The sequence below is a fragment of the Caenorhabditis briggsae genome (assembly GCF_000004555.2).
Source record: "Caenorhabditis briggsae complete genome, chrIV, whole genome shotgun sequence".
Taxonomy (NCBI): Eukaryota; Metazoa; Nematoda; class Chromadorea; order Rhabditida; family Rhabditidae; genus Caenorhabditis; species Caenorhabditis briggsae.
Window position 1 is genome coordinate 7,338,863 of NC_013487.2, and position 26,524 is coordinate 7,365,386.

At 38.1% G+C, this 26,524-nt stretch overlaps 9 protein-coding genes across 9 annotated transcripts; 4 read left to right on the forward strand and 5 right to left on the reverse strand.

Moving 5' to 3' along the window:
* Positions 1-1,533: 1,533 nt before the first annotated feature.
* CBG05994 lies at positions 1,534-2,144 on the forward strand (the record flags this gene model as incomplete). Its single annotated transcript, XM_002633220.1, has 2 exons — positions 1,534-1,650; positions 2,028-2,144. 2 exons carry the CDS (start codon positions 1,534-1,536, stop codon positions 2,142-2,144), a joined length of 234 nt encoding a protein of 77 aa, XP_002633266.1.
* Positions 2,145-2,259: 115 nt separating this feature from the next.
* CBG05993 lies at positions 2,260-2,596 on the reverse strand (the record flags this gene model as incomplete). The annotated part of the gene is made up of 3 exons (XM_002633219.1): positions 2,260-2,360; positions 2,405-2,515; positions 2,560-2,596. The coding sequence occupies 3 exons, from the start codon at positions 2,594-2,596 to the stop codon at positions 2,260-2,262; spliced, it is 249 nt and encodes an 82-aa protein (XP_002633265.1).
* Positions 2,597-3,786: 1,190 nt separating this feature from the next.
* On the reverse strand, positions 3,787-10,260 carry Cbr-tag-144 (the record flags this gene model as incomplete). Its single annotated transcript, XM_045235466.1, is given in 22 exon segments — positions 3,787-4,030; positions 4,213-4,269; positions 4,372-4,527; positions 4,903-5,023; positions 5,070-5,559; positions 5,606-6,199; positions 6,211-6,754; positions 6,810-7,020; positions 7,229-7,315; positions 7,418-7,563; positions 7,614-7,973; positions 8,021-8,159; positions 8,211-8,390; positions 8,435-8,600; positions 8,646-8,744; positions 8,794-9,135; positions 9,187-9,303; positions 9,407-9,514; positions 9,561-9,734; positions 9,782-9,883; positions 9,938-10,003; positions 10,147-10,260. The coding sequence occupies 22 exon segments, from the start codon at positions 10,258-10,260 to the stop codon at positions 3,787-3,789; spliced, it is 4,617 nt and encodes a 1,538-aa protein (XP_045093102.1).
* Positions 10,261-11,986: 1,726 nt separating this feature from the next.
* On the reverse strand, positions 11,987-12,504 carry Cbr-fkb-1 (the record flags this gene model as incomplete). The annotated part of the gene is made up of 3 exons (XM_002633217.1): positions 11,987-12,166; positions 12,218-12,329; positions 12,377-12,504. The coding sequence occupies 3 exons, from the start codon at positions 12,502-12,504 to the stop codon at positions 11,987-11,989; spliced, it is 420 nt and encodes a 139-aa protein (XP_002633263.1).
* A 370-nt stretch (positions 12,505-12,874) lies between these two features.
* Positions 12,875-13,435, forward strand: CBG26327 (the record flags this gene model as incomplete). The annotated part of the gene is made up of 1 exon (XM_045235467.1): positions 12,875-13,435. The coding sequence occupies one exon, from the start codon at positions 12,875-12,877 to the stop codon at positions 13,433-13,435; it is 561 nt and encodes a 186-aa protein (XP_045098496.1).
* Positions 13,436-14,823: 1,388 nt separating this feature from the next.
* Positions 14,824-16,717, reverse strand: CBG05990 (the record flags this gene model as incomplete). The annotated part of the gene is made up of 4 exons (XM_002633216.2): positions 14,824-14,984; positions 16,301-16,387; positions 16,435-16,567; positions 16,613-16,717. 4 exons carry the CDS (start codon positions 16,715-16,717, stop codon positions 14,824-14,826), a joined length of 486 nt encoding a protein of 161 aa, XP_002633262.2.
* Positions 16,718-18,107: 1,390 nt separating this feature from the next.
* Positions 18,108-19,412, forward strand: CBG05989 (the record flags this gene model as incomplete). The annotated part of the gene is made up of 3 exons (XM_002633215.1): positions 18,108-18,363; positions 19,100-19,189; positions 19,240-19,412. 3 exons carry the CDS (start codon positions 18,108-18,110, stop codon positions 19,410-19,412), a joined length of 519 nt encoding a protein of 172 aa, XP_002633261.1.
* A 1,651-nt stretch (positions 19,413-21,063) lies between these two features.
* On the forward strand, positions 21,064-21,665 carry CBG05988 (the record flags this gene model as incomplete). Its single annotated transcript, XM_002633214.1, has 2 exons — positions 21,064-21,325; positions 21,502-21,665. The coding sequence occupies 2 exons, from the start codon at positions 21,064-21,066 to the stop codon at positions 21,663-21,665; spliced, it is 426 nt and encodes a 141-aa protein (XP_002633260.1).
* A 3,776-nt stretch (positions 21,666-25,441) lies between these two features.
* CBG05985 lies at positions 25,442-26,127 on the reverse strand (the record flags this gene model as incomplete). The annotated part of the gene is made up of 4 exons (XM_002633213.2): positions 25,442-25,548; positions 25,598-25,745; positions 25,796-25,944; positions 26,067-26,127. The coding sequence occupies 4 exons, from the start codon at positions 26,125-26,127 to the stop codon at positions 25,442-25,444; spliced, it is 465 nt and encodes a 154-aa protein (XP_002633259.2).
* Positions 26,128-26,524: the final 397 nt, after the last annotated feature.

Sequence of the window (26,524 nt, forward strand, 5' to 3'; positions counted from 1 at the left end):
AAATTCATATGGAGGTTGAGGTGAGGAGCCGGCTCCGACACTTCAAAAACAACTAATTCTGGTGACAACGGTTTGATTTATGAGAACCAATTTGGCAGGCCGCGAAGGAATTCCAAGCCAGCAACAGATTGAGATGATAAAAGGGTTCTCATAGTCAGCAGGTCATAAAGTAAAGCTTTTCGTGTGATCTGAATCCAACTAGACAAGAAACATGAGACAAGCTGATGTGCATTCCGGAGGAGACATTCAGAAGAGCGAACACATTGGAAACGAACGAAAAAAAGAAAAAAGGCTGGTGGTGTGAAGATCTGGCTCGTTTGACTGGGAGAGGTGGCAATAAATAAGCAAATGTGCAGAAGCAGGTGTTCAGTCTCTTAAGTTTCACGATGATGATGATGATGGGAGAGCAAATTGGAAGAAAATGATCGAAAAAAAAACTTTTCTATGAAAAAAAACAGTTGATTTCGAAGTGATAAATGACTTTATGATAGGAATAACGGCTGTTGTGAATGAAGACTCTTAGAAAATAGCGAGAACATGAAAATTCTGTAGATTGCATGATGCATTTTCACACAAAAAATGACGAACCGAATGCAGCCGATCACATTTTCCTATGAAGACCCTAAATGACAATGGTGATGAAGACGTCGCGGACCATTGCCGATTCGTTCATTTACCTACATTTTTGATGTTTTTTTCTTCTTCAACATGGGGTTTTTCGAAAACTGGAGACGGAGGGTTCTCCGAAGAAAAAAAGTTTTAAAAAACTTACAATTTAAAACATTTTATACCCGTAGAGTGGCGGAACAGCGCCGAGTGCTTTGTACAATCTGAAAATAATACAAAAAGTCGTTTAAATAATGAGCAAAATAAAAATGTAAAAATATAGATTTTGTCGGAGCTATCAAACTGACACCTCGTGTTTGCAGACCGAAAAGAAGAATTACGGTATTTTGCATCGAGTCTGCAAACACGCAGGTGATATTTTTTATCCCGACAAAAACATACAAGGAATAAATATCCGAAATTGGTTAATTAAATCTTATGACGATATCCGGTTCAAAGCTCGCGGCTGAAACTTACCGAGAGAATGTGCTGGTCGAAGAGACGCAGTAATTTCAGTAGAGTGCATTTGCTTTCTCATTAATTTTGACTGTGACCAAAAATCGCTACCCGAAAATGAAAAAATGACAATAGAAGAACGACACAGAACTAATTAAAAAATCAAGAAATAACAAAAAATACCAAATAGAAAACTAGTTATTCAGTCAAGTGCCTCGAAATTATTATAAAAGAGCCTGGTATGACACTTGACTTTGGTCAGTTTTGAACATCATGTTTTTAAAGTTGACAATTTTATTGGTTATTCTTCATATTTCTTTTCTTCATTGCGCTTCGACTGCTGTTCAGAAGTACACGAGCAAGTTTCACCCACAAATTAAACGAGAAAGAGATCATGTGTGAGATATTCGCGATCCAGGACTACTGTAGTTAGAAGTTTATTATAGGAGTCGTAAGTATCCTAAACACCTGATGGAAGTGACACTGTCCTCTGGGATGAACGAAGAAACCATTCTATTCATAGAAGCTGTCATCGAAGAGAATTTCACTGGCCGCTTCGATACTGATTCGCTGAATAAAATTCAGGAGGTAACTGGAGAGAGAGAATGTCTTCTATTCTGGTACATGAAACCGGAATTGTGGAAGAAAAACGCGTCTGGCCGTGGCCGAAGGTTTCACAACGACAACTACCGTAACCTCAAAATATTTTCATTTCCGGATTTATTTTCTCGGTTTTCGTGCGGTTTCAGTCAACTTTTATTTGTTGATTTGTTAGAGGAAAAATAACAGAAAAGTCGCTGTTGACGAAAAGCAGTGTAAAACGAGAAAATAAATAAAACACTTTCCAGGTTACGGTAGTTGTCGTTCTGGAAACTTCGGCCACGACCACCGGCGTTTCACTTTCAGATCTCTGATTTTTTCTACCAGAATAATAATTTATGGATTTATTCTTTAGACCGTGCAAGAATATCTCGGAGGAAACTGGGGGATTCAGTACTATGAAGATCCCTATATGTTTGCCTCCACTTCTTTCAGAAGAAGTCCCAGTTTCGTGGTTCTTGATGTCAGTGGAAATGGAGTAGCTGTGGTTAAAGAATCTATAAAAAGTTCTGTTTAACATTATATTAATAGCATTTATTCAAATAAGATAATTAATTGATTGAAAAAAAAAACTAATTTTATAAAGTGTGAATGAATTTAAACTCCAAACTGTTGTTCTCTTTGAGCTCTTTCCTTTGCATATTGTCTATCCAAATAGGCTCTCGCGATCTTCATACCTTCCAATTGGAAGAATGGATCTAGAACGTTTTAAATAATTCGTCGATTTTATGGTATAGCTTACGCTCTTGTTCGATTCCGGAACTTTTTGAAATCACCTCTCCTTCTGCTGCTACTCGGAATGAACCACTGATATGCACATTCTCAGCAGAATCATCACAACAAAATGTGGATACTAAACATAATGTTTCATTGATACCTCAAAACTTGGAAACTTACAAAGTAGAGCGAATATCAAGAAAGTTGACGTCTTCATGGTGAAATTGTGTCTAAAATGAAATTGGAGTTAGAGTGAATCCAAAGAGGGGCTGAAGAAGAAGAAAAAGATTTGAACAGATGGCCAGCAAATTAATGCAATGGGTGGAAGAGAAATTTAGTCAAAATTAGAAACAGACTTTGTGTGGGAACTAGAACTTTATAAGGTTTTGTATTTGGTTCTCAAAGTATTACGGTAGGTTTGTTGTAACCTTATTCTAGTGCAAAATATCTGCGGTGGAAGAGAAACGCCGGTGGCCGAAGGTGACACAACGACAAATACAGTAACTTAAAAACGTTTTGAGAAAATGAATACGGAAAATAAACATTTTTGGTTACTGTAGCTGTCGTTCTGAGACCCTCGGCCGCGGCCACTGGCATTTCTCTTCCACGGTTTTTTTTGTACCAGAGTAATAGGAAAAATAGTGAAGTAGAGTGTTTGAGAAACGAAATGAAGCATCCGAATGAATCGGTAGAGATTTGAATTTGCATAACAACAACCTAAGCCCCGCCTCCTTCGGAATCTAGTTTCTATACGAAATGTTGCAAAGTTGTGGAGTATAGAAAAGAGAAAGTACCAGCGGTTTTTGGATTAATGCTTTATTTTTTCGCAATCGTGATTTGATTTACTGTTTTTCGTTTTGAGAGATTGCATAAGCGTTTGAAATATAATGAACGATACTATAGAAACCTAGATCCAGTAATAAGTAGTAAAGTTCCCATAGTTTCCCTTTCCATTCCAACTTTTCCTCTCGATTGACATCATAATAAGGGTTGAGGCAGACCGGATTTCCCATGATTTCACTGAGTACGTATTGCATAATTCACCCCCATATTAAATACCTAGGAATACCTACTTTTTAAAAGGCTATACATATTTATTGCTTGAAAACGAAACCGGAAAATCCTAATAAATGGGGTCATGTTTTTGTCTGTTTGGGTTGACTTAGAATTGATTTCAAAAAAAAATTGTAAAATTAAAATGATAAAGCTGAATAACAAAAAGTAAAAACAACTGAAAATTGAGAAGAATCAAAACTCGTGGGGGAAACGGGGGAAAGTGAAACGGAAGGAAGCATGGTATAAATCTTAGTATATAAATTTTGAAATAAACCCTTAATTCAGATTATCACAGAAATCAGATTGACAGAAAGAAGATTGGATAAATTATAACTACATCTATAGAAACATTTATGCATCAGATTGTCGGTGGAACAGTTGCTCAAGTTGGATACGTTCAAAATCATCGCCACCACGTCGTTGTACAGTTTGTTGATTCTGAAAATATGTATTAAGATTACGGTTTCGAGTATTCCAAATTACCAAATCTTCATCTGATGCCATCAAACTTGATGAGCTCGGTGCAGCACCGGTTCCCTGATCGAGACTGCTTCGAATCGTGTCGTTCTGATGCATTCCTCTCATCAGATCGCCTCTGGAAATGATAGTATTCGTATCAGAAAATGTTTTAGGAGAAGGCTGAAAACCACACTTCACAGCAAGACTTATTAAAAAAAGTTTTGAACCAAAGTGCATTTAAACAAAAGTGCAAAAAAGAAGAAAAACCACATTCGTGATGATAAATTTTGCATTTTTCGAGAGAAAGCATTAAATTACCGGCTCATTCTACGATATTTTGAAGAGGTACGGTAACTGGACCGTACGAAATCACTGCTGAAATTGGATTTTTGTGAAAAACAGAAACAACTGAGAAGGGGATACAATTATAAAATAAGCCATTCAGAGAACAAATTCTCTTATTTTTCTCTTCAATACCTGGTGTTTCCACTGTCGAATCTCATCAAGTCCACATGAGCTGGTGGAGAGTGACTTCGTTCCTCTTCAAGGAGATTTTCTTTTGAATCGTATCGAGATTGTGTGCTGTCTGCATCAGAAGCATCTCGCTCCAAATCGTTGATGTTGTCTTCGAACCTGAAACTATTCATGCGATTATTTTGATTAGTTTTTTTTCTAGAAAATCTTAAATTTCTGAAGAAACGTTGTCAGTGAATTTCAAGGCTCTTAAAGACAATTTGGGGTCTGTGAGATGACGTGGCAATTGATTACGGTGTTACAAGATCAAACCATGCGAATATGTAGGAGGAGGAATATGAAACTGCCACGTCACCACTACAAACTAGAGAAGTGTCAACTAGGCAACTAACCAAATTTGTGTAGTACTATAACAAATAATGGGGGTCTAGTAGAACCAAGGAGATCTGAAATTCGATTGAATGCAGTTCTACTCAACTTAAAAGTAACATTTGAAAGTTAAACTGTTCAAGCTTATCAATATCTTTCACGTACCTAACCGAAGGAGCGGCTGAAACTGAAGCTGGAATAAAGCCATCGGCCATTGGAGATGGACCATCAGTAGATGACGAAAAGTGAGAGAAGTGTAATTCATTGACATCGCCTTCCGTTTCAGCTGCAAAAAAGCTTGCCAAAATTGATCACTAAAACGCCTATCTTACTCAAATCCATTCCTGATAGCTTCTCCATCAAACATTTGTGATCAATGCTCAACTCTGTCGCATTCTGCACAATTGTAGACCTCCGCCTCTGTTCTGCTCTAACCGATCCTAGCAATGGCGCTCGTTCTCGTTCAGAGTTCAATGCAGCTTCAGCAGCCTCCTCGATCTCATCTTCTTCGTCTTCTTCTCGAAGTGTCAATGCCTTTCTCTTATCCACTCGCAGTCCAGGAGGCGAAGATCCGAACACTTTGAGTGTTTCAACCAACAAACGAATTAGTGTCCAGTCTCCAAGTGGTAGAAGCATGCTCTCTTTGAGTTCCGGAAGTGGACACGTGGCGAGAACGAGACCACACAGATTCAGTTTGTAGAAGCGATCGAGAATTGAGTCGAGACGGTTCGATGGAACGTCCAATTTGCGAATGAGATTGACAACAGAATCCAGTTTCATCTCCACAAGAGGTGTATCGATAGACATCCACGTTAGTTCATCCTGCAAAAATCTTTCATAGTAATCTAGATAGTTTCCAGTAACTCACATTGAAAAGAAGACGTGCATTCGGTGGAATAGCCATTCCAGCACTTCCAACTTGTGCCTCAATATCCACCAATCCTTTGCTCCTCTCTCTTATCAATTTTCTCAAATATGGATCCAAACTACTTGTACATGGAACGAACTTCTTCACATGTCCAACAGTCAATCTCTCCGCAATCGGAATTCCTTTAGAATCTAAAAATCCTTCAAAGTTCTCCAGATTTCTGTCCAATTGCATCAGATCATCTTGAGCTGGAATGTGGTCCTTCAGCTGATGATACACTTCCGAAAGGAGCAATTGATTGTTGTGCACTTCAAGAGCTCTGTCGATCAGCCAACACATGCGAGACGGCCACTGCTCCAGAAGTGATACCCAATGACCTAGCGACATCCACGAGAAATCGATTTCAAATGCTCTCATCAAACGTCCAGTGAGAGTTAGAGCGTTCATAATTCTTCTCATTGCACGTGGATTCATGTTGGAGAAGTAGTCTTCACCGAGGATTCCGTCATTCAGATTTCGTCCAACTACACTCGTAGAATTCATGTTTGGCACTGTTGATTTCTGAAAACTTCTTTTTGTTTCAGCATCTTTGGACTTTTACTCACCTTCCGACTAGTCCGACCATCAGCTTCTCTCAGTGAAAGGTGTGATCCATAGAATGTGTCCTGTCGTTTGAATCGTTCTTTCCATTCGGCCATAGATTCTCTCTTCTCTCGAAGTTTCGATTGAAGTTGTCTAAGAGCAGAATTGTGCAAATAGAATGGCATACTGATGATATTCTTCAAGTAGTCATGTCCAGTCAATTCTGTCCCCGATAGTGCGGAATGCATGTTGTGATTGATCGCTGAGACGATAACATGAGGATCAACAGCAATGATAGTGATGAATGGACGGTGTTTACGAGCAGAGAAAAGAAGTTCGAGAGCATCCAACGTCTGTACCATTCTTTCTTGCTCACAATTATCCAATCCGTCCACAACTACAACAAGACGAGTGTGACTGCGAGTGAAGGCGTCGAGAGAACGGATCATATCGGCTAGAAGATCCACTTCTGTCTGTAGTTTTTGCATCAAACCTTCGAATCTCAACTTGTGGGCGTTTCGAGCTGCAGCATTAACTCTTCGTCTTGGGACATTCGTCCATGAATACCTGAAATGTTTTTTTCATAAACACAGCTCATCATTTGGATCATTTCGACACTTACATGATAACGAGTCCAATGGGATATATGGCAATCATAACAAATCCACATAAAAATGCAACAGCTATGAACAGATTGAGGCTGTTTGGATCGCGATTGGAGAGAAGCCAAATCGTTCCAAAAACTTGGGCCATTATGAGAAGAAAAATGCAAACAATGAGAAGGATGACATGAGGAACACCACAGTGACGACGGAGCGATCCATGGGTTCCAGCTGAAAATGAAAATAAAAATATTGCGGAAATCTGTAAAACTAAGTACGACACCAACAAATAAAAACTCAAAGACCCCACTGTCTCCAAAACTCATGCAGATTTCTTCAGAAAACTTTTTAGTTGCCTGATTCAATTTTTCATTTCATAACAGTCACAATAACGATGAAACCACACAAAAATGTTCAATGCAACATATATATTCAAAACCTTGCTGTTGAGCATTTTGTTGCTGTAAACTACGGTAAGTAGTACGCGAAAATGGAGAAGTGTATCCAAATCCAGTGTCTATGTAATCTGAATTTCTAGATTTAATCAAGCTAGCTAACTTGAGTAAATTCTGGTATTAGAAAAGAAAGAAGAATTGGATTCTTGATTCCAGAAACTATGTAAACTCACGATATGGTGGCTTCATGGAGCAGAACAACCGAACAGGAAGTACTCCAAAATGAGTTTCGGCTGCTTCGAAAAGAGTTGCTACGATTTTGGCGAGAGCTTGTTCACCTCCAATTGAAGAGAGACGATGATAATCCGCGAACAGAAAGCTGCAATTATGTTCAATCATTATTCGATAAGTAGCTGTTTTTAAACATACCTGACAGGCATACTTGCACTATCCTCACTATTCATTGGAGCATGAAGTGTCAAAATATTGTAAACTAGTCTGACTCGACTGAATACGCGGGCGAAGAAATTTGCGATCTGGAACATTTTTCTGATAAAACGCAGGCTGAAAAAAAAACGAAGAACTAACATCCATTGATGTGTACCAATTCTTTCGATCTCCATAGTAAACCACAATGAGGAGGGCACAGAAAACGATAAATATGAAGAGAAAAATAGCCCATGAAACGAGATATGCGTGATTGAATTGGAAATTGCGATCATCATTGTGAAGGTGAGTGAGAACATTCCGATGATTGTGAAGATTGCAAAGAACAGTGCAAAAGAGAGACTGAAAATGAACTAAATACTTCTTTTGAAGACTGGAATAAAACATACGAAAGTGAAACTCCATCGAGCCAATCTCTCGAAAAACTATGCATTGCTTCTTTTAGTTTAGCCAGAAGTGCAGACTTTCCCGATCCCCATTTTGCATAGAGACCAATCGTAAGTGGAAGAGACAAGGATGGCTCACATACTGAAAACTTCTTTTTAACCGAAATGTCCATTTAGTAATTAGAATGGTTACCAATATCAGCTAGCACATTTGAATACACATCGTATCCCATAGCTGTGTCCATCTTGTCTTCTGCATCAATCGGTCCGAAAATAAGTGGAAGAATTGGCTGCGGATTCGACAAATCGATTGAATACGGTGTTTGACCCAACTTGTTTGGGCGGTACAGTAATCGAGAGTCTGATGGGTTGGCTAAAAAAAGATGAACCCAAATTTTATCAAAAAGTTGATCTTACATAGTAAAGCTTGTGTCAATCGTCGACTGCGAGCACGAAGAGCCAAATGGAGGGCATTGTCTCCGCAATTATCAACTGCAGCAAGTTTCGCGCCGAAACTCATAAGGTAGGTACAAAGATGAACATGTCTACATTTGGCAGCGCGAAGGAGAGGAGTTTCTCCGTCCTGAAAATAGGAATTAGGTACATGAACCTAGATAATTGATATTACCTTATTCTTCAATTCCAGATTTGGTTTCTTCTCTAACAAAATGTAAGCGATGTCGTTGAAAGACTTATCAATTGCCAAATGAAGAGGTGTTCGTTTTTCCTGAAACACAATTCTTGAAATTTATGCTGAATAGCTGATATTCAGTTACCGAATCCTGACAATTAATATCTGCAAATTTGTCAAGAACCATTCGAACTATCGCAGCATTTCCACTCCTCACAGCTGACGTAAGAATCCAGTTACCGAATCTGAAAAGAAAATACAGTAAAAGCGCAAATAATTCAATTAAATACCGATCACATTGGTTGACAAAAGCACCAGAATTGATAAGCGATTCGCAGATATCAGCATATCCATCTCGAGCAGCCATTCCCAACGCAGTCAATCCATTCTGATCAGCAACATTGACATTTGGTTCTCTTGTTAAAAGTAAGTCAACCACTTGGAGGAAGTTTCCACGTGTGGCAAGCATCAAGGCGGTGGATGAGTACTGAAATTATTCAATCTAGAAATAGATATTCTATAAATGTAACAAAACTACCATTCCAACAGCATCCACTTCTGCTCCTGAATTTAAAAGCAGTTGTACCACTGGAAGATGTCCTTTTCGAGCCGCCCAAATTAAAGCAGTACTTCCAAATTTGTCACAAGCGTTCACCTGTAAATGATATAGTTTTTCCTTGTTACAACAGTGGTAATTTGATGTTTGTGTTCGGAATATCAACAGTTTTCAGCAAGAAAATATGTTCTCAAAAACATACCTGGCAATCTGATTCGATTAAGCGCTCGACAATTTGAGAGAATCCTCGACCAGATGCGACAATTAAAGGAGTTAAGCCATCTTCCTCGTCAATAAGATTTACATGAGCCTTGAAGTCACAACTTAATTGAAATTTCCTCCTTCAAAAAACTCACTCTTGAATTGATAAGTAGATCTACAACATCTAAATGATTCTTGTAAACTGCCCACATTAGAGGACTCCATCCCATTAAATCGGGTTGATCAACAGCTGCCCCTGCTTCTATTAATAATCGAACAATATCCACATGGCCACCATGGGCAGCATTGAGAAGAGCACTCCAGCCTTCCTGAAATCGGATTCTTTTGAAGTTTTTTTACAATTTGAGCCACTGACATTATCTGTTTCATCAACCGATTCTGGATCCAAGTGAGCCAATTGTTTTGCTACTGGTGTATTTCCAACTCTAACTGCAACGATGAGCAGAGATTCTCCGTTCTGAAAGTCAATAACTCCTCGTGACCTGTTTTTCTTGTTAAACTAAATACTCACAGCGTTCCTGAGAGTTGAAAATTCTGCTGTTAAGGCACATCGCAGTTCTGATTCACCGCGCTCAACCTGAAAAAACATTTCAATACTTTATCGATCAGGTAGAGTTGTGAAACGTTATTATGTTTCTTTTTTTAATACAGATAATCTGTTTTAAGACCTTCGGGAATTCCGAATTTTTCTTCTGATAAGTGTGCCTTTATTAAAATTACCTGTTCGAAGAGCTCGGCAATCTGCTGACTATTCATAGTCACCGGAAGAGCACTGGCGACGGCAAAAGCACTGCTTGCCGCTTCTTGCCACGGTCTTCGCAGTGTTTGAACCATGGCTCCTCGCTGCTTCTTCTCGTATTCTTGCCCTTTTCTTCCTGCGTCTCCACTAGGCTTCCCACTCTTTATCCGGTTCCCTCTCTTATTTCTCCAGCTTTCGTTGAACTTCTCGGTTCCTTCAAGTCAGGGTCATATGAATAATATCACTATTTCACTCCGGCGAGTTTCTTCGAAATTTGACGAAGAATTACAGTAATCTAGGTTATTGTTGTTTGTGAGAATTCCTGAAAAAAATTAAATTACTAGGAAATTTCGAGAAAGGTGAATTTTCTGTCAACAAGTATACTCCAAATGTTCAAATTATTTTAAGCCTTGAAAAGATATTTAAAATTGTCAGAAATCTATTGGAACATTGAATGAAACTTTCGAAATATTTCTTTTTTGTTTTATTTTGAGAATTCGTGAAAGAAATGAGTGAGACATCAACAAAACAGGATTACTGTAGCATTAAAGGCGCACACATGAATTTTTGAATTTGGTTCCAGAGTAGAAGAACTACGGTTTTGTAAAATAGTATTCTGAGTCAGAATTTCTGTTTCGAACATGGAATGCGATTTTAAAATTTCGAATTTAGAAAAATTATCCTACTTGGCTTAAAGGATAAATTTTTGCTATTTAAATTCGAATTCAAAATAACAAAAATCAATTCTATAGGAAGGCAAAAATTGCAATGAGGGTTCGAAAGTGACACATCTGTCAGTGGCTGCAGTAGCAGACACCGAAAAATGATGGGATGGGAGCCTGTCAATAGAAACACAAAAATCGAAAGCATTGGCAAACAGAAATAGTTCTAATCATGTGGAACCGCAGATAAAATGTGAATATTTTTAAACCAAAAATGCTGAATTTCGAAAGATGAAGAGTGTGGCTACCTATCAGATTTCTCACACTCTGTTGCTTTCAAGGGGTAGAATTATGCAAATTCTATTCCGAAACCACGTTGAAAATTTCAGTGTGAAATGTCAGAGTGGTATTAAATACTGCTGTAATACTTTGATCACGAAAAACTAAAAAAGGCAGAAAAGGGGAGAGATGAGAGTCACGAATACTCTCACAGGAGATTCTCTGAGGAAGGAATACTCAATTTACTCTTGTGTTGTGAGAAGCAACAAGACAACGAAGAGCAAAAATCGACCTCAATTTATATCTATTGTTAGGATGGAGCAAGAGAAAGAAAGGGAAGAGAAGCATTCGGGTTCTCTGAGCAATAATTCATGGACGCTCGTTTTAATTGAGTTTTCTGAAAGAGAAAACAAGAAATGAAAAATGACATTTTTAGACGGTACATTTCCAATTGGTATTTGTTGGGATAGTGGTTTATACAAATGCAATGCGACCAATGATTCTATGAATCATACATCACAAAACTGGTACAAAATTATCAATGTAAACAAAATGTTATCTTCAATGTTAAACCTAGTTGTTTTCTTGCTTCTGGATTTCAGGGAAGTGAAAAAGCAAAGTCTTAGTACGTAATAGGAAATGGAAAGAAAGGTGTATGAAAATTGATAAATGTCATTTCCACACTATCATTTTCGCTGACAGAGTGCATTGAAAGGCAATAAGTGATAAAGAGAAGCGAGACGCAGTTATGATCAATGGCCGCAGACAGTCCAAGAAAGAAGACAAAAACTTTATTTGGAAAGCAAAAATAGCTGAAAAACATTTGAGAAACGAAAAATAAGTTAAGAATAAGGCACGATCTGATGAATCCGTTTGTTGTTTACAATTCTTCTCCATCTCTGTCGATCTTCATAAGTTCAACGTCGAACTTGAGGACAGCGTTGGCTGGAATCTTTGGTGGAGCTCCACGCTCCCCGTAACCGAGGTGTGGTGGGATTGTGAGAATACGGCGCTCTCCGACGCACATGTTGAGAAGACCTTGGTCCCATCCCTTGATCACCTGGAAAGAAAACGTTGAAAAACTGGAGATACCGTTCTGAAGAGTTCTTACCATTCCTTGTCCAAGAGTGAAAGTGAATTCTTGGTTGCGGGTGCGGCTGGAATCGAATTCAGTTCCATCGAGAAGTGTTCCGGTGTAGTGCATGTGAAGTTGATCTCCCTTTCTGAAATAACCGTTTCTGAGCGAATAAAGTTATTTTTCAAATCTCACCTAGATTTCTGAACACAGTCCTTAACCCGTGTCTTTACACCGATCTGAAGTTTGTTGATTTTCAGCTCATCATCTGCGTAGGCAACGGCCATCAGGCAGAGGAGTCCAACGAGAACGGCGGTTTTCATATTACTGAAAATAAAAGGATAAGACTAACATGGTGAAAAACAAAACAAATTTGAAATGAGAAGATTGAAATAAGGTGAGACAGAAATATCTAGAGAGCAATCGGAGTTGTGCAAATATAAGTCGACGTGGTTTTGATACGCAGAGAACACAAATGGGGTCAGTAAATAGTGGTTGACGCAGACGAAAAGGTGAGTTTATGTTTGAAAGAGGGCCCATCATAACAAGATGGGATATCGCAGGATGACCTTGTTGAGAGAGATTGAAAAAATAACGAATTTATGAACCGAAAAAAGGTATTGGATTAGCCAAAATTCAACCAAAATGTGTTCCCTGTGTTCTATGATTCGTAAAAAATAGAGGCCAGCAAAAATGAAAACGCGATCTTATCAACATCTGAAATCTCCAAAGTTTCACATAAATCTCCTGTTTATAACATTAACCTTTGCCAATTTACAAAAATCGAAGAAGTCGACTACTGTATCCTGTGAATTTATTTCAAAGAGCCGTATGAAGAAGCGAGAAACTCAGCGACAGAGAAAAGATGGGAAGTTTTCAATTGAAACAAGTTCATTTCAGAGAATTGGGATGAAATGCTCAATAAATAATATTCTTTTGCAAGTTTTTGTTACATGTTTAAATTTTCGGTTTTCTGTCATTTGTTATCAAAGATATCACAAACTGTCAGAATACGTTTCCCAAACTACTTCGAATTGTCAAGCAACGAAGGACACAACCGGAAGGACCGACACGAAAACTAGAACAACGAAGACAACCGAGAAAACGAGGAACGACGAATATTACGAAAGGAATAACGGAAATCGAATGGCGAAGAAGAATAGCGCGCAAAGAAAGCAAAGTAATCATCAGAAAGAGAGTTCTCCAAGTTCTGACATCATGACCCCAACTCAGTCTTCCCACGTCGAAATCTGAAATTGAACTATTGTTACATCCTTGAATTTGCATGAAGGTTCCAAAAAAAACATCCTCCCTGTACGCGGCGTTCTTTTTGACGGAGTTCTGAAACTGAAAGTAATAATTTCGCAATGCTTTAAAGATTTATTTTTGGAACATTATCTCCATCCCTTCATGACAGTTTCAAAGCGTATAGCTGCCGAAACGGGGCAGCCGTCTTTCAGCCGCCACGCCACCGTTAATTTTCCCATCCCTGTTCTGTGTCCAATTTTGTTGAGCTAGGCATGTTAAAGTTTTTGCAGCTCCATGACTTCTTTTCAAAATCACAAGTACTCATTTCTTCACCTCTCATTATTCCGCTGCACATGTTGTCCGTCCTAATACCATCCCTGCAAACTGTCCTCATACTTGGTCCTGGAGTCCAAGCATCCCCTGCAACTTTGATTTTTTTGAAACTTCTTGTTTTGAAAGTTTGTTTGATTGTTTTGAACATATTGAAACTTCACCAATTTCCTCACCTTTCATTCTGTTCAGCTGCACGCATGTGGTCCTGTGGTTCTGATTCGAATAGTGCCAATCTTTGGAAACTATCCTCGAAGATCGTCAAATTGGTCTCGTAGTCCACGCTTTACCAATTTTTTTTCTCACATTTTACCCTGCCTTTTCTGTCATCTCAAATCAAATCCTGCCAATCCTGGAATGTGCGTTGAAAACCGTCCTCGTAGTCCTCTAGGAGTTTGATTGGAATCCGTCGTCGAGTTCCTACGAGGTAAGGGGGAGCGGGCATCCTGGAAACCAGGAAGATCCTGCAAAATCCTGGAACTTGAACGTTTGAAACTAATACAGATTTCTTCTTATTTTTCAGAACACTGGGCATCGCCCCCATTTTATTAGGCTTTCACGGAGGGTCACACCGATTTGGCTTCCAAAAAAGGAGTTCACGGTTAAAATGAAACTCGATGCACTGTGTCAAGATTAACCATCAGTATCCTTCAACGACTTCCAGATATCTTCTATATTCGATCTAATTTTTCATTTCATGAACTCAATACAAAAAATTCTATTTCTAAACCCAGTTTTTAAAATCTAATTTTTCGAAAATCACTGGATACGTTTTTTTTTTGATAATGTTTAGTCCATGTGTTGTTGATAGTTGGAAACTGTTTGAATTGTTCAAGTTCTAACTTTTTAAAAGAAGTCTGAAAAAAAAGGAGAGGTACAAGTTTTTGAAAAGACAATTTTGTTATCTTCCTTAGCCATATTTTTAGACATAATACTGACATACACTTTTTGAACGTTGACTACATCTATTGACTTCCGTATTACAGCAGTTGACATGACATAAGTAATGTACTTCATTTCAGTTACCCATAATAAAAAATAACACCAAAAAAAAAACAAAAAATCTAATATTTCCAAGTAGATGGATCTTCTGGTTCTTCCGGTTGAATGATCGACTTTTTCAGCTTCTTTGAAAACAATCTCGCAATGAATGCATTCTGCCATGTCCACTTCAACATCACCAAAAACCAAGTAGCAGTGGACCACCAATTCAAACCATGTTGCTCTGAAAATCATTCATAACTGACAGCTTCAATTATTAGGTTGTTCGGAAAGTCCTTTCCACTTTTGATATGTTGTTTTCGAACTTCGTTTTCTTGAAGGGGGTAAAAGCGAGAAAGTTGTCGTTTTATCCGTATGCTGGTGAGGTCTAATAGTGTCTACACCCCAACGGAGATCATTCTCCTCTTTTCGTTCAGTGAGATATGCCCACCGTTTTCGCCTCTAATAATTTCCATTTTTGGACTACCATTTTATTTGTATTTCTATCTGACCTCAGATCAACTGAAATCAATCACCAATTTGTGGAAGTTAACAACGAAGATGCACCCTTTCGAACAAACTTCACAACCTGGATTCATTAAAAAAAATGCAAATTCTCGTTGGACGAAAATCCCCCTCCAAAAAAGCGTACGGGCTCAGATTTGGACGCATTAAACACCGGGATTGAAAGGGGCCCGTCTCAAAATGTGCAGGATATATCAAGTACATCAGTGGCAAGCCTTTCATCAAAAAGCCATAAATTGGGAACTCTCGGCAAAGTAAAAAAAGTGGGAAGATATGGATCACACCTTTTCGCTCAAAGCAACTTTGTTTCATGTGGGCACCTGTTTGAATCTTCTCATCCTGCGTTGCACACATGAATGTTGAAGTTGAATCATTACTAGTGGCGATAAAAGGGTAATGTATGATTACTATAAACAACAATCCAAATGGGTTGACGAAGGCACTCAACCACCAGACGTCTCGAAACGTGAAATTCATGTTAAAAATGGGATGTTTTCGGCATGGATGTCTACCAAGGAGTGTAGTATTGGGAGCTGCCAGATAATGGTGTCACTTTTATGACCGATACCTATTTTTGTCAGGTGACATAACTCACATTCAGACTCCATGTAGATCTCCATTGGAGAGAAACACAAAGGCTTATTTTCAGAATCGAAATTCGCAACCTCATGCGGGAAGGAGAACGGAAACCGATCTCACTGGATACGGCTAAACGGTTCTGTCTTATCTACAGTATAGTCCAAACCTTGTACTGTCTGACTACCCCCTATCCAGCCATTTCTACCGACATCTTGATTGAAAAAAATTGATTTCAAAGCATGATGTCAAAAATGGGTTGACTTGATTTTCAATGCGCTGTGACCGGAATTTTGGAAGGAAGGCAACCACAATTTGGTGGGACGTTGGCAGATAGTCACTGATAACAATGGTCATTATCTTCAATTTATCTGGCATCGTTTTGACCTTTTTTATATCGAATGAATCTGACGCTAAAAATGGAAAGGACTTTCCGAACAACCTAATAGAATCATTTACGTTGATTGGAAATTCCTTGATGTTTTGTAGCTGCAAGAACAATAGCTGCAATCATTCCTCCAATTGATAAGAAACCAACAAAAAGATCTGGAATAGAATAGTTTACGAAATTAAATAGTGAAATAGAAACTCACTAATCCAAAATAGAATCTGGAAAGTTATTGGTCTCCATTTTAGAATCTTGTCTCGTTTTATGGAAAGATAGAACCAAAAGGTCTCGAACGCAAAGGATGTGGCAAAAAGGCATGTTCCAAGAGCTACCCAGTTCTAAAAAATTAAAAGTGATTATAGTGGATGGAATTATAGGTTAACCTTCCATGCAAATATGTAGACGCACGCCCAAAACAGTCCGATCAGAATACCACAAATTGTGTATGCTATTCTGACATTAATGTGGCAGCACAACGACCATTGCATGTTTCTGGAAGGGATATACATTTTTTTTAACAGAGCGATTCAACCGAAAAAGGTATGAGAAATATTTTCAGAATGATACAGTGTACGAAATTACAGTTTTTCTCTGCTTTCTCATTTTTTACAGGAAACCGAAAATAATACAACATCCTGTTATGTTATACTTTTGAGCACTTCTTATTTGATTTTAAAAAGTTCAATATGATCTGTTGACTATATCAGACCAGTAGTCCTCTATCTTCACATTGATTGCGATTACCATTAAACCTGTAATAGAAGGGCTCCCTAACTTTTAGAGTTTTTTTTGGGGGCTCTTACGCAAGCTATTAAATAAGTGCCAACTGACAGAACATCTCTGATATTATGATGAAAACTTATCAGTTTACCACTTGTTATATATTTGACAGGAACCGAAAATAATTGACCTCAAGTATAAAGTTAGGTCTTTCTATTGCAGGGTTTACGATATCTAACTTGCAAGAAAAATTATCTCCGTTCCAGAAAAAATTTCCCTATATCTTTTTCAGACGCCGATATAATTGGGATCAAAGGGACAATAGAGCAGGACTGATCCATCAAAATAGACAAGATCGTTTAATTTTCTAATTTCCTTCTCGTTCCAATAAATAACTCCACATGATAAAGTACACACAAATCATACATTGATAAATATGAAAAACTTCAGCACAGATGGACGGAAAAATCAGATCAAGTTATATGATGTAACCCCAGAAACTAGGCAGAAATAGAGAAAATGTCAACGATAACGAACTGAAAAATTATCAAAGAGAAGCTGGAAAATCTGTGGTTAAATTGAAGAAAAGAGGTGAGTTCACACTGGTATAAAACCCAAATTATTCTCGCTTGCGAACTTTTACGATTTTTTCTTTGGCTTTCTGATTTTTCAATTGATTTTTGCTCGTTTATTTTGTCCGATGCACCCTTTTTACATACCTATCGTTTTGCTTATCAAACTGTGGCTGTTGAAAAATGTAAAACTTTGATTGGAGAGTTGAACAAATATTGAACTGGAATTTAGGTCACGAATACTACTGTTATTAGCAAAAACCCGAAAAATTCAGTAGAGGAAGTTCTCAAGTACTGTAGACGAGACACAACGGGAAATTCTCATAAAAATTTATCGAAGGATTTAGATCTATTAGGTTTTTTATTCCATTCTTAACCCAGACTTTTTTTTTATTAGACAGTTTACTCAAAAATCTACAAAATAAATAAAGTTGAACGTTTTGTGAGGAATATAGGAGGCAACAACTGAAAATCAAACAGGAATGAGTCACGACCCACGCTCTCCTTATGATTATGTAGATGTTTTTTTGAAAACTCAAAGAATAGGGCAAACTTCTTAAGACATTCAACAAAAAATAATTTCAGAATGACTGCTGAAAAACAGAGTTTCTGCCGATTGATCTGTCACATAAATGTGAGAATCGCTTGGACAATTTTCGGAATAGTATTTGGAATTTCTGCCGTTTTAACATATGCAATCAAGTTCCAAAATTGGTCAGCTACTGCAACATGTGCAATTGCAACGCTTTTTGCATGTGAAACTCTGTATCTGTACTGGGCATTAAAAAAGAATACGATTGTCAATTGGAAGACAAGCACGTTTCAGTTGATGATCTGGCCAAGTAAGTTTAGGAAAAGTTCTGAAAATGTGTGTTCAGTGTGCTTCTCGAAGACATATCTTGCTTCAACAATCTTCCAGTATTTTCTAAATTTTCAGAGAATGAAAATAATCTGGAAGAGTTCATATCCCGTAAAATCTGTAATAGTAGGTCTCCTTTGATTGATGAGCCCTCCGAGAAGGGTTTGGAACAATAGACGGGTACATTGTTAAATAGACGGGTACATTGTTGCTGAAATAGACGGGTACATTGTTGCTGAAACTAATTACCGTAAATGTTCTCATAGAATCCGACCCTATACGTACACTTGGAGCTCAATATCGCCGTTCCTTCTAAATATTAAAAAAAAATTTGTCAACTGATAAAATGTTGGTGATATTATGAAAAATTTTATCAATTGACGTATATTTGAATATCTTTTGAAGGAACCAAGATAACTAAGCTCAAAGTGAACGTATAGGGTTGGTTTCTGTTAAAATATTTTTTGGTATCTGGAACTGTCGTACGAAAAATTTTCCAGAAGTTTCGAAAAACATTAATTACCTGAAAAGTCTTGAAAATTTTGATATTTTTCAATTTTAACAAACATGTAGCAAAGTTTTTCATTGAAATCAATTTTATTTAAAAATGTAATGAAAAAATTAGAAGGGTCCTTTGAATAGATGGGCCCATCGGAAAGATCTTGGAGAAATAGAAATACATTTCTTTAATAATAATTTTACGGTGTCTCTATTTTCAGATATTTTCATTGGTCTTCTTGGTCTCATTGGATGTCTAGTTTGCTATATTATTGCCGGGATCACGCACCAAGGAGCAGGATCAATCCAAGGTTTTTTAAATACCGACTTCTTGTTTTAAACTTCAAAAAAATTATTCCAGCAATGTATGGTGAAAATCTGTGGTTCACTGGTTCATGGAGTCTCGTGATTACAAAATGGACCTGGCAAAATGCTTTCTTTGCTAGGAAATACATCAATAAAGTAGGTGGAGGAGCATCAGAGGATGGCGAAGATGATGATGACGATGATCAAGTGGAGGAAATAAAATATTAATCATTACCAGCTTCTTAATTTGTACAGTGATCTCATTAATAAATATTATTTTTTTGGTTTCTTTGAAAGCAAGACTGATCAATTCTAGAAGAAGTTGTTTATTTTTTAAAAGATATACAACTCCAGACTTTCTGAAACTATGTCAATGTAGTAATGTTCAAAAAGAACTTATTGTGTATTAGATAAAACCTACGAAGCCGACGAAATCTGGGGTCAAAGGAACTACTAACACTCCTTGCCCCATACCCTCTAATTGGCTCGATTTTTATGTTCAGAATACCGTAAGACAGAACCAGACACTGTAAGAGGCAATAGAAGGAACCCCAAACGTTTAACTTTAAGCCAATTCCGGTTCTTGTGAAAGGTTTTTGAAAGTTGTCAACTGATTATTTGTTCATCATAGTATAAGAAGTGTCTTGGCAGTTGACACATTTTTGATATCTTGCAACAGAATTAAGACAATTGATCTCAAACTTGACAGTGTGGGGACCTTTCTATTACAGGTTTTACGGTGGATACCGTAAGAATTGTAACACATAGAAGGACCTTCATCTTTGACCGGATTCATATATTTTAATGTAAGAAGCATATGACATTTCTGTTGAATGTTTTACTGTATGTACCAGAGATGTCCGGAATGAAGTTTTCGAGACAGGAATCCAACATAAAAGCTCGGAATTCGGAATTCGGATCCCAAACAAGTAAAATTTCACTGAATCAGGAATCCGGACATCTCTGGTATGCACCCAAAAAAATCTAGACCATTTCTGTTATAGTCTTCATGAATATATTGCAACTGATAAATATTCTTATCAACGATTTGTATCTGATCAATGAACCAAATTCTATAATTTCAATGATCAGCACACAGTCTTCTAATATTTGATTTCTTTGGTTTCTGAACTGAAATTCTCCATCCGTTACCTGTATCTTTATGTGGAGCACACGTGTCGTCGTCTTGATGCTTTCCGGGTTCATCAAAATCAAAATGATGTGTCGTTGAAAGCTGTCTGGTATATAAACCAAAAAACCATTTGAATCAAAATGAACTTTCCGGGTACTTCTTCTATTTTATTCTGCTTTTTTCTTCTTTCAATTCGATAGTGTAGACATGTAAGTGACCTAACGATCATTAAGATTTTTGGTAAACATATTTGACCTCTAATAATGTTATCTATGAACAGTGCAGATTTTACGTTTTCGATATTGACACAAAGATCAGCTGGGAACGTAGAGAATTCAAAGACAAACATGACTTGAAAAGGACCGAAAACTTGCAAAACACATTTCGAAGATACAAAAGAACAATCAGAGGCTATCGAAAAATACTTTCATAATCTATATGAAGGGCAATATCAAATATGATAGAGCATAAGAAATACCGTACTTCCCCTGTTCAGAGCCTACTCAAACCATCTACTTTGAGCTCAATTATCTCGATTCCAGTGAAAGATGTCAAAATTTTGTCTACTGAGAAAGTATTGGTGATTTTATAATAAATACTTTATCAGTTGACAAAACTTTGATATCTTTCACAAGAATCAAGATAATTGAGCACAAAATTAACGGTTTGAGTGGGCTTCTAGAGGGAATACGGTAAAATCAATATGATTAAATAGTGAAATGGAAAATTTACATATTATCTGAATTCATGCCTTCTAATTCTTCCTCTGCCAAATGTTGTACACTTCTCTGCCATATAAACACCAGGATTGCTCTTACAATAGTGGATATTTTGATTGGAATCTCGAATATTCTTTCATATGCAATACAATTTCACAATTGGTCAGCACTAATTCTAACCTCTATGGTGACATTAGTAGCATGTCACACATTACAAATGTTCTTAGCAGAGAAGAAATGCAAAATTACCAATTGGGAGTATGGGACTTTCCAATGTATTTTGATTATCGGTACGGAGGAATTTTCCCAGGTTCAAATCACCATAATTCATTCTTCAGATGTAATTCTTGGATTTCTTGCTCTATTATGTTTTGTAGCATGCTTCGTTATTGCAGGTATCCAGCAAATTCAATTCACAAGTCAGCTATCATCTGATGAAGATTTTTCCTAATTTAAAGATTTTCAGATCTTTATGGAGAAAATCTATGGTTCACCGGTCTCTGGGCAACTGCTATAACGAAATATACGTGGCAGAATGCGTTTCTTGCTAGGAATTATGGGAATATGAAGAGGAAATTGGAGTCACGAACAACAGATCATGAGTCTGAAATTGCTGAAAAAGAACCGTAACATGATCTCGATATGTCTCCCGTGACACAGTTTCATCTAATTACATACAATTTGGGTTTCAAATATATAAAAACTTTTTTAAAATTTTACCAGGATGGCGCACCAGACTGAAATAAGGGTATAACTTCAGACATAAGAATCTTGGAAGCACAAAAATTGAAAAAAGTATATTTTTACGTTTGATTCAAAGCTACTGGAATTTTCAAAGAGGTTCCTTAAGTCCAGCCGTTGTGATAATACAAACTTTACTCCGGGTGATTATGCGCCACCCTGTATGGAGTTTCAAATATATAAAATAATTTCATTTTTATTTATAGAATATTTCGTTTCCGGTTGAAACTTTTTGTATGACTTCTTAGAATACATTCTTCTGATCATATGAAAATCCGTGTGATAGGGCTTCATGATAACTCATCACTGATAAGTTTAGCTGCTGTGGAAACCCTACCCCCCTAAAACTGGAAACCCTAAAACACATTAACGAATCGTATTGTGAATTTTATAATCCCGAAATCCTCAATCTGAAAAGAGCTTCCTAAGAAGCCATAATCCGTTTTATGCATCAAAACAGTCCTCGAACTGCAGGTCAAACAGACACAGTCCCACATGAATCCCATGTACAGTTCTATCCGCTTATCCCCCTAGAATGGCCTCCACTTCATTTGCCTAAGCTCTCTCTATTCTATTCGATTCGTTGGAGTATACTAAAACGTATTAACGTTCTTTAGGCCCATTTGAAATTCAATTTCCTTCGTCGTCAGCCACCCGTTCGATTCCCATTTCCGTTCTCTCCCATTTTCAAATCTTCTCATTTGAAATTCGAATGCTTGATTGATGAATGAATGGAAATTGGCCACCCCGTACGACGACGTATACGACGTCTACTCGTTCCCCCCCCCCCCCCCCCCGCTTCCAAACAAAGACGCATTTAATTCCATGTCTCCCCGCCGCCGCCGGCCCGTCACTCGTCGAAATACACATTCATCTTCTCTTCTTCTTTCCCCTTTTTCCCATCGTAAACGTCGGCGTCAGTGTGTGCCCTTGAATTTCATTTGAATTCCGTACAGACGACGGAAGAGCGAGGGCAGACGAATGAGAAGAAGGAGAAGGAAGATCTCCAGGGTTTGCACACTATTTCTTCCGGTGTCTAGAAGGACGTTGCGTTTGGACGCGGTTGGCATGCGGTTGAAGAAGAAGAAGGAGAAGGTGGATAAGGAGAAGCAGGACTCTCTGCTCAAGTCACACATGTCTATGTCTTTCCAGGTCAACAGAAGAGAAGGGAGCTATTTCGTAACACAGAAACTGTCTGGGTCTATAGCACAATCGAAATGGTTTCTCCAAAATACACAGTCTCTAGTCAGTTTGCTGACTGTCTGCGCACTAAACCTTGGAAGCTGCGTCTCTTATTAGAACCCCTGATGTCTCACTGATGACTAAGATCTCTAGATATCTCTCTTTAGATGGTGTCGGTCAACGGTAGACGAAGAATAGTAAGAGATGATGTCTGTCACCTCGTGATGTCTTGCACGGCTTCTGCTGTTAGTGTCTCTCAAGAGACGGGGACTTTCTTATCCGACACTTTATGTCTGGGTTTCCTAAAGCATCTATAGAGGGATTCAACGAAGGTCTTGTGATTCTCAAGATCTCTCAAGATGTGTATACACTCATCTCCAGCCCTCGCGATTCCCGCTTTTATTTCTTTCAGAAATAATTTCTCTACATCTCCAGAGTCCACAATGATCTCTAATTGACGGTCAACGGCATAATCTTGGCGTATCCATCCCTTGTATAGTCTTTTATAATTCGAAAAGACTTGTGTGGCTGTCTGGGTCACGTCCGTTTGTCTTCGCCATCTCGGCCGGAGGTGTCTTCATTCTCTCTCGGGTCACAGTGCTCTCTTCCATCACTAGTGCCGTCAAAACTCTCCATCTACTCATATGTTCCTAAAGGATCTCTAGTTCGTCTTCCTCTCGCTCGGTTGCAGCGCACACCACATCACACCACACGCGGCCCTCGGGGTAAAAGTACAACGTATAGTGGCCTTTCTCTGAATCTCCTTCTTCTACGCAGTCTCTCATCTTCCTCTTTTCCGTCGCGTCCCGACTAGTACGAGAGCCTTCCTCCAAACCGACCGCTCTTCTTGGCATTACGAGGCGACGTAATTGCTATCTTCGCACGCGATCTCTCCCATCTCTACACTCTTTCCCCCGTCCGCGTTGTTTATCGCGGCTGACCGCTCTCTGTCCGTCGCGCGTCTCATCTCCGGTGCCTGGCAGAGACAGGCCCCGCCTCCTATGTCCACCTGCAGTGCTCTGGCCACGCCTACTCGATGACGGGGTCGGTATAAAAGCGGCGCGGAGGGGGCGAATCGGCATATACACAGCATTCGTCTCCCTCTCCCCTTCCCTTCCCTTCCCCTTCTCCTGCCTCTGCCTTCCCCTTCTTTCCCCCTCTACTTGCCCCCTCTCTACTACTCTTATTCTTCTTTCCCGCTCTGACAGTCCACCCGTACATATGTTTCCGTGCTTGACATAGAGCTCAATCACGATACAATGAGCGGGTAGCCGGTCATCGAGTCGGAACATTGGTTCCCATTTATCTATTATACTTTTCAGAAGTGGTATTAAATGGAATGGATAAGGGAATATGGGAAGGAGAAACAAAATGGAAATGACATGAAAAAGGGGAAAAGAAAGAAAAGAGAAATGGGAAAGAGAAGACTTTTTCAGGATTTTGCAGGGAATCAGGTTCGACTTGCCAAAGAACATCAACTGGAGAATTTATGCAAATTTCAACTACTGCATCGCCGACTAGACTTTTAATCAAAAATCCAGAAACTCATTAATGACCCTTCAGGTTGCTGGATTATCATTCTAAAGATAACCTAATTATGAAGGACCAAGAAACCTCGAAAACGAACACTGACTGATTGATTTCAGGCATATTACGAAACACTGTTTTCCGAAAGTAGTCGATGACTCAGCAAATTAATTTGCACTTTTTTGAGCTGTTTTATTTATTTATTTCATCATGAAAAACATTCAAAAACAAATTGCTACATTCCAAAATTGTTTTCTTTGTTCCAATGAACTACCAAATAGTGCGATATCATCTCTTTCTGAGATGGTTATTCACTTCTTTCAACTTGATTTTCTCCGACGATGAGCGAACGAATTTCAGACGTCTTGATATTTAAAGAAACCTAGAATTATTTTCTTCAGAATGAACCTAAATTTACAATAAAATCCGTTTCGGAACGCATGGTGTTATCGATTTCTCAAGAGGCGTTCGGTTGGGGGGAAGAGTGCATGTGTTCCTCGCGCGATTCCCTCTAGAAAACTCTTTTCAGTGAATCTCAAACAGAAATAAAATTCTCATATTTTATTTTACTGAAAAGAAAATAAATCAAGCTTTATTTTGATATAAAGTTTTACATATGTTCCTCATCTACTTTTCGAATAATCTGAGTTCAAACTCAAAAGTCACCATTCATGAAGAAGAGTGTTTTTGAGAATCACGTGGTACTTTTGTCAGAGTCTTGATTATATGCTTTTTGTACATGTAGGAGAGACGGATGGTTTTCTGAAAAACAGTGAAACAGATAATGCATCTTTAAACCGGAAATTCCAAAACTTCAAAAGTATGAAAGTTTATTAAACAATACAAAGCTTATTACAACTATCGCTGAAGGGGAAATAGGACAATTAAGAGACCAGTAAGAGATCGAATGCTTCTCTGAGAGCATATTTCTCATCGATTCCATCGAATTTGTATACCTAACCCAGAAATGGATTCTTTCTTCCAATCAGTTTCTCAATCTTAGCACGTCTTTTCAATGAAGAGTTGTCGGCTGGGATCATTTCAATTGACGACAGATGAGAGACTGAAAATTGGTACTTTTGGATTTTGGAATCTTCAAAAATTATAATTACTTGGAAGTGGGCATTCACTGGATCGTTTCATGTACATGTTCACATATGTTGTGTAGACTGGAGCACTTTTCGTGTTGAATCTTTCGTAGAATTCACAAGTGAACACACTTCGTCCGCCAACCATTCCATATACAGCTGCTCGGCATCTCTGAAAACAGAGAATTTAGAAGTTTGAACTAATACTGAAATATTTCCTACCTTATCTCTCTGGCATGTCGCAAGGCATCTGTCTTCAGTGGTATCATATCCATCAATTGCCATGGCATACGGTCTCAATGGCACTGCCACGTCTCTATCAGTATAAACGGTGAAACATGAGCAAAGGTAGCAAGGATTGCCGAAATGATCTGAAAAGACGAATACCTATACTCTATATTCTTTTCAGATACTTGTTCTGGACTGAAGTGATTAGAACCATTCAGAATGTGAAAGATAAGTCTAGTCATTTAAAAATAGTTAAGATACTCACTTTGCCGATTCCAAGCTGCCACCGTAGTAAAAAGTGTTAGGAAAAGTGCGAATTTAAGCATCTCCTTTTTTGACTTTTCAAATGAGGATTGATGAAAAATATTCCCGGATATCAACGGTTTTTATTCTGCTTGATCCACACAGGGGCGTGGTATTTAGGTCATTGTGCGATTCTTTTTCTCGAGATCAGCTTTTTCTTTTTTCTCTTTTCTTCAGCTTTTCTTTTCTTTTTCTCTTATCAACTGTATTTCTTTGATTAGCTTAATCTCACATTCTTTCTCATCATAATTCTCAAGACGCAACAACTCGTTCTCCGGAATCTCTTTTCTCGACACCTTTAAACCAGAATTAAATTCAAATAAAAATCCTGGAATTATCTCAGAGTGATAAGGAAAATAATAATAATAATATTATGTGAACAATAAGCTAATGTAGCCATGATTTATTTTACATTGTCAT